Below are 8091 nucleotides of genomic sequence, written 5' to 3' on the forward strand. Positions count from 1 at the left end.
TTCTAGTAGCCTATACTGATCCCCTTCACAGTTCCATTTGCTTATACCCATTTACTTTTAACCTTAAACTTAACTTTACTTCGGGGACTATGTGGCGTCGCATACGTTTGTGCGTTTCATGTTGTTTAAAATATGACATACTAATTACAGCGTGTACATCTAGTTCATGCAAGGAATGAAATCCAATCACAACACGAAGAACTCTTTAAAAAATATGTTTTATTTAATCCTAGTTTACTCCAAATATCTAGGTTAGGCAGTTGTAATGTATGGCGGAATCTACATTGATTGTCAAGTTAACACAAAGAGATATGTCTTCCTGATCATATGCACACACCTTCAAAAGGTTGATCACCGCTTACTGTATATGACTAATATATATAATAAAAATTCGAAACCCTTATATTTATTTTTAATTTCAAAGTTACATACTCAGATTGAAATACAGAAGCCGAAATCGATTATGTAATGACATGTTTTGTAACTGTTCCATTGCAATAGTTATTTAACTTCCTGTTCAACGTCTGCTGTTATGTATCATATGATATGACACAGTACTTGCGATCATCTTAAAGGAATATACGGTATTCTAGTATCAACCCAAATATGGGATCTTGGTCAGTTATCAACATACCATCAGTGCCACACGTAGATGTATAAAGACAGATGACAGTTTGGGATATATCAACATGAAAAAAGGCTGGTAAATTAACGTGGTTCTACATGGTTCTATGTTATAAATTATGGTTAATGTGTAGTTGATTTTAACCGATTGCCCATTGCTGCTGGTCATATCTATATAGTTACATTTAATGGATAACCTGGGCATAGAGATCTGTATAATCACCTAATGAACCATAGCAAGAACCGTTAGGACATAGAGACAGGCGTTGTTGCACTTCTGTATCCGTGGAATCTCGGGGGATGCAACCTGTGCACAATTTCTTTCACAGTGTTACTCCTTGGTAGACCACTGACTAATGGCAGCCCTTTTCGGATTTCCACTTCATCTACACGGGCTGGTGTCAGTCGACAACATTGCTTCGCACCCCGAGTACTGGCATGAGTCGAGGATCGTACACGCTCGACGATTTCCTCAACCACTGCCTGTTCAAATTCGGTATCGTTCGCGTAAACATACTCAAACGGTGCTAATGTTTTATTCTTCTCTCGACTTTTCTCATCACACAGATGACAACCATTAACACTCTTTGCCCTACTTGCTGTTGTGGGTCGAACCAGTCGCTCCAAAAATTTAGTTTTTTCGTCACCCGTTTTCGGTCGGTTAACTGCTGTGACAGCTTGGGCAGGTCTCAAATCGTCATCGTGGAAAAACCGTTTATGTTCGGACGTCTCAGTGGGTTTTTGTAATCGTCTCAACACGCGCTGTAACTCCCAGTCAGTGAATCTACGATCATTTGTACTCTTCCTGTGTGCCGATAGTGGTATTTTCTGGCATGCAGATGGTGTACGTCTCTTACGGCTCTGTTCACGAATGAATTGGTAGTTGTGTACTGACTGGCTATCCTCAGTGTGTATGAGACTGCTGTACGTCGGTCTGGTCAGGCGTTGTGTAATAATGGCGATCTCCTCCGCATCGGCCTTACGGAAGCCATATCCAGGTAGTTTTTCCGGTTCCTTCGCCACCTTAATGTAGTAGAAGCTCATTGTGTTACCGACGTCTACCTGTGAATATATGTAATATACCCTTCCTTACAAGTCAGGAAATGTAAAAATAATCGGCATTGTCCTCTTAAGTACATCGCACACAACACTATTCAACAGAACATGTTGAATTGAAAGCAAAGTTTTTTTTGTTTTGTTTGTTTGTTATATGATGCCGCACTCACCAATATTCCAGCTATATGGCGGTGGTATGTTAATAATCGAGTTTGGACCAGATGATGCAATGTTGAGCATCTATTTTCCTATTTAAGTGGCCTCGATGTCATTTCCCAGTATAAAACCTCAGTACAACAGTTTTGAAGATATTGAAAAATGATTATGATATTATCAATTCAGGAACACACCGATGGCCCTTATCCTTCCCTGTTATGTATGCATAAAGCAGTTGATCAAGAGATCATTCTGTTTTACGCCTGGGACAAGGTTGATGAACGTCGTATCATGTTTGATGCATGTCATCGTATCCCCATTGCGTGGATCGATTGTCTGGTCCAGACTCGAATATTTACGGATCCCCGTCATATAGCTGGAATATTGTTGAGTGCGACGTTAAACAACAAACAACAACAACTTTGTACCATCCACTTTATTCGCGCATCTCCCCCGTGAAAATCTGGTTGATGCATGTCATCGCATCCCAGATCGATGTTCATGACGTCAATCACTAGATCATTTACAGACCGCCGTCATATAGCTGGAATTGTCCGACGTTAAAAAACAAACAACTTTCGCGTACCTAATGGATAACAAAACATTTGGTGACTATACAGTGTGCCCCACTTTGCCGTAACGTATTCGGCTGATTGTACTGGCAGCAGCGTAAAATACCAGTTCGCGAAAGAGTTGATTTCGAAAGACACAATTGACACCGACCTACTCCTTCATGTTGAACAATGAGGAATTGACAAGTGATCATGGCTCGGCACTGGCTGTACATGTTATGAGTAGGATATAAATAAATGCTATCTATCAATCAATGTCGTGACGATTTACCTCACTCAGAAAACCTTTGTTGGTATTAACAACGGGCATGTTGTGCGTGTGTTAAACACACTTGTGACGTTGAATGTGATTACGTGTACGGTTCTCGCTAGGAAGTGACAACATCGAGTCGATAGATTGCGGTATATACAAGTTTGCTTTAGAAGCAGATGATATATATCAAGTATCAGCACAAGTAGAATCTATCTATCTATCTATCTATCTATCTATCTATCTATCTATCTATCTATTTATCTATCTATCTATCTATCTATCTATCTATCCTCCTTCCAAAGTTTGGTTTCCAAGGCAGCCTGAGGAAAAATATCTTAGAGTACATCAGTGGAGGATGCACAGAGAGAGAGAGTGTGTGTGTGTGTGTGTGTATGCGACTACAATAGGACACGTAGTCATTCTGGCTTGGAGCCTTTTTGATAATAGCGAATATCACAATCACATCACTGCACATCTAATAGGTTCAGTGGCAGTTAACTTTGATTCATCTACTACTCAGAAACTATTATTCAGACGAGTCAGTCATGCTTCTCACTTATCAGGTTGGCGCCCTGTGTTACTGTGTGGCGTCCTTGATATCCATCAATATTTCAGTGCTATTGTTTATTATACGCAAGAACATTCAAACCATAGTTACAGGACAGTACATGCCTCACGTGGAGCATGTTAATGTTTAATGGTATGAAATGGACCCTTTTCGGACTACTTAAATTGTTAAATTCAATACTTACCTATCACCAGCGAAGTTTGTTACTACGCTGTTCCATATCACACTGTCGCACGACAGGCCCCTCGCTACACCCATATGACCATGGAGATCGATCTGTTAAACCCGCTGACGGAAACCGTCTGCTCTAATGCGAGTCAAAGTGCTCAGCGTCACTTTCCAATAAGCGTCCCTGGTTACGCTTAGTAACCGCCGCCATTAAGCCCCAGACGGATAATCTATGATTGTAGCAACGTATTGAATAGCTTACATTACATTCTTTTGTGACCAGGGACACTCCGGGGTTTATTTATATGTGAGAGGGCCGACTTGCGTTTTCAGTTGTCCCTGGGTCGAATTCATTCCCTGTATGACTACTATCGTATGAATTTTCCGAGTATGTATCACCAACACATCATATTTCCCCTAACATATTACATTGTATTTACGGCTTTTGTCCATTTTTGCCGAATTGATAGGTGTTGCATGGTAAATATGTATATAGTTCAAGAAAGAAGAGAAAAATAAGTCAGTAATCATGGACATTTTAGAAATACAACTGAAAGATATACGTAATCGTTATCTGTAAAGCTAAAACTTATATCCGTTATATCGTTCAGTATTTGCCAGTTGGTTAAGAGTTAACCTGACGGGAAAACAACCTTTAACAACAGATCTCAGGAAACTAATCTTTATCAATCATTGCTGTTCCTATCAATTCATTTCACGGTTCATGGACACATAAAATGAAAATTAATCAGCTTCTGAGGATAACTGGTTTCAGTATAAATTTACACCACAGTATGAGAATGTCAACAAATCACGCAGAAGTCGATTAGAGGGGTTTATGGCTCACAGTAAACATGGGTCGTTTGCAATCAAAAGGTAAACTTAAAACAATCACAACCTTGCAGTACAAAAGAGTACTTGGCCATCTCAGTACAGCCGGGTCACGTTCACTCCCCCACAGGGGTATGCAGTAGGGCAACATGCACCGCGGAAAAAAATAATCCCCAGTATATCGTCCTCTTCCCCTTTGTTAAAAAAAGATTTATGTTTTCATCCGTGTGCAACTGATTATTGTTCACCCCCACCTTCAACTGATTAACGTTATCCACCACTTCCAACGGTTTTATGTTCACTGATTAATGTTTGCCTTCAAATAGAACAATTTAATGTTCTCCTCCACCCATAACGGATTAGTGTCCTCCTCCACCAAAAACTAATTAGTCTTCTCCTCATCCACAACTGATTAGTTTTCTCCTCCCCACCTTCAACGAATTAGTTCTCTCCTACACCAATAACTGATTAGTGTTTTCCTCCAGCAACAACTGATTAGTTTTCTCACCAACAAATGATTAGTGTCCTTATCACACCACAACTGATTAGTGTTCCTCCCCCACATACAATAGATTAGTGTTCTCCTCCCCCGAAGATGATTAGCACTCTCACCCAGAACGGATCAGTGTTCTCCTCACCCAAACAACTGATAAGTGTCCTCCTCCCCACCACTGATTAGTGTCCTCATCACACCACCACTAATTCGTTTTCCTCCCCCACATACAACAGATTAGTCTTCTCCTCACCCACAGTTGATTAGTGTTCTCACCCACAACGGATTAGTGTTCTCCTCACCCCAAAACTGATTAGTGTTCCTCTCCACCTACCAGGGATTAGTGTTCTCCTCCACCCAAAACTGATAAGTGTCTTCCACACCAACAACTGATTAGTGTTCTCCTCCATCCACAACAAAATAGTGTCCTCCTCACCCACAACTGATTAATTTTCTCCCCGTACACAACTGATTTGTGTCTTCCTCACCCACAACCGATTAGTGTTCTCCTCCACCCACAACAGATTAGTGTTTTCCTCCACCCACAACAGCTTAGTGTTCTCCTCACCCACAACTAATTAGTGTCCTCCTCACCCGCAACTGATTAGCGTTCTCCTCCATCCACAACTAATTAGTGTCCTCCTCACCAACAACTGATTAGTGTTCTCCTCCATCCACAACTAATTAGTGTCCTACTTACCCACAACTGTTTAGTGTTCTCCTCCATCCACAACTAATTAGTGTCCTCCTCACCAACAACAGCTTAGTGTTCTCACCCACAACTCATTAGTGTTCCAGTCACACACAACTGATTAGTGTTCTCCTCCATCCACAACTAATTAGTGTCCTACTCACCAACAACTCTTTAGTGTTCTCCTCCATTCACAACTAATTAGTTTCCTACTCACCAACAACTGTTTAGTGTTCTCCATCCACAACTAATTAGTGTCCTCCTCACCCACAACTGATTAATGTTCTCCCCGTACACAACTGATTTGTGTCTTCCTCACCCACAACCGATTAGTGTCCTCCTCATCCACTAATGATTAGTGCTCTCCTTCACCCACAACAGATTAGTGTTTTCCTCCACCCACAACTGATTAGTGTTTTCCTCTATCCACAACTGATTAGTGTTTTCCTCTATCCACAACTGATTAATGTTCTCCTCCATTCATAACTAATTATTGTCCTTCTCACCCACAACTGATTAGTGTTCTCCCCAACCCACAATTAATTAGTGTTCCTCCCCCACCTACAACTGATTAGTGTTCTCACACTCCTCACACAACAGATTAGTGTTCTCCTCACCCACAACTAATTAGTGTCCTCCTCACCCACAACTCATTAGCGCTCCCCTCCACCCACAACAGATTAGTGTTTTCCTCCATCCACAACAGCTTAGTGTTCTCCTTATCCGCAATTGATTAGTATTCTCCTTACACACAACTAATTAGTCTCCTACTCACCCACATCTGTTTAGTGTTCTCCTCCATCCACAACTAATTAGTGTCCTCCTCACCAACAACTGATTAGTGTTCTCCCCGTACACAACTGACTTGTGTCCTCCTCTCCCACTACTGATTAGTGCTCCCCTCCACCCACAACTGAGTGTTGTCCTCCTTACACAGAACTGATTAGCGTTCTCAACCCACAGCTGATAAGTGTTCCTCCCACCTACAACGAATTAGTGTTTCAAAACTGATTCGTATTCTCCTCCAACCACAACTGATTTGTGTTCTCCTCCACCAACGACTGATGTGTCCCCCTCACCCACAGCCGATTTGTGTCCTCCTTACCACAACTGATTAGTGTTTTCCTTCATCCACAAAAGATTAGTGTCCTCCTCACCCACAACTGATTAGTGTCTTCCTCACCCACAACTGATTAGCGTACTCCTCACCACAACTGATTAGTGTTTTCCTCCACCCACAAAAGACTAGTGTTCTCCTCCAGAAACAGTGTCCTTCTCACCCACAACTGATTAGTGCCTCCTCACCCATAACCGATAAGTGTTCTCCTCTACCTTAAACTGATACGTGTTCCCCTCAAACCACAACTGATTTGTGATCTCCTTCTACCACAACATATTAATGTTCTCCTCTATCACAACTGATTAGTGTTCTCCTCACATACAACTGATTAGTGTTCTCCTCCACCTAAAACTGATTAGTTTTCTCCTCAAACCACAACGGATTCGTGTTCTCCTCCACCCACAACTGATTTGTGTCCTTCTCATCCGTCAGCTGATTAGTGTTCTCCAACTAAAGCTGATTCGTGTTCTCCTCCACCCACAACTGATCAGTACCCTCCCCTTTACAACTGATTTGTCTTCTCCCCACCCAAAACTGAATTCTCTACCCACAACTGATTAGTGTTCCTCCCTAATTACAACGAATCAGTGTTTTCCTCCACCCACAACTAATAAGGGGCCTCCTCACACAGAACTGATTAGTGTTCTGAACCCACAACTGATTAGTGTTCTCCTCCACCTAAAACGAATTAGTGTTTTCCAAAGCCTACAACGGATTAGTGTTCTCCTACACCCACAACTGATTAGTCTTCTCCTCACCCACAGTTGATTAGTGTTCTCCTCCACCCACAACTGATTAGTGTTTTTCTCACCCCAAAACTGATTAGTGTTCCTCTACACCTACCAGGGATTAGTGTTCTCCTCCACCCAAAACTGATAAGTGTCTTCCACACCAACAACTGATTAGTGTTCTCCTCCATCCACAACAAAATAGTGTCCTCCTCACCCACAACTGATTAATATTCTCCCCGTACACAACTGATTTGTGTCTTCCTCACCCACAACCGATTAGTGTTCTCCTCCACCCGCAACAGATTAGTGTTCTCCTCAACCTACAACTGATTAATGTCCTCCTCACCCACAACAGATTAGTGTTCTCCTCCACCCACAACAGATTAGTGTTTTCCTCCACCCACAACAGCTTAGTGTTCTCCTCACCCACAACTAATTAGTGTCCTCCTCACCCGCAACTGATTAGCGTTCTCCTCCATCCACAACTAATTAGTGTCCTCCTCACCAACAACTGATTAGTGTTCTCCTCCATCCACAACTAATTAGTGTCCTACTTACCCACAACTGTTTAGTGTTCTCCTCCATCCACAACTAATTAGTGTCCTCCTCACCAACAACAGCTTAGTGTTCTCACCCACAACTCATTAGTGTTCCAGTCACACACAACTGATTAGTGTTCTCCTCCATCCACAACTAATTAGTGTCCTACTCACCAACAACTCTTTAGTGTTCTCCTCCATTCACAACTAATTAGTTTCCTACTCACCAACAACTGTTTAGTGTTCTCCATCCACAACTAATTAGTGTCCTCCTCACCCACAACTGATT

At 41.9% G+C, this 8091-nt stretch overlaps 1 protein-coding gene across 1 annotated transcript; it reads right to left on the minus strand.

The window, feature by feature from the left end:
* Window positions 1-253: 253 nt before the first annotated feature.
* Window positions 254-3557, minus strand: LOC139463334 (uncharacterized). The gene is made up of 2 exons (XM_071244584.1): window positions 3414-3557; window positions 254-1686 (listed from the first exon to the last, which is right to left on the minus strand). Exon 2 carries the CDS (start codon window positions 1666-1668, stop codon window positions 871-873), a length of 798 nt encoding a protein of 265 aa, XP_071100685.1. The 5' UTR covers window positions 1669-1686; window positions 3414-3557; the 3' UTR covers window positions 254-870.
* Window positions 3558-8091: the final 4534 nt, after the last annotated feature.

The sequence above is a fragment of the Haliotis cracherodii genome, unplaced genomic scaffold, assembly GCF_022045235.1.
Source record: "Haliotis cracherodii isolate W230 unplaced genomic scaffold, xgHalCrac1.p SCAF_16, whole genome shotgun sequence".
In the NCBI taxonomy this organism is placed as follows: Eukaryota; Metazoa; Mollusca; class Gastropoda; order Lepetellida; family Haliotidae; genus Haliotis; species Haliotis cracherodii.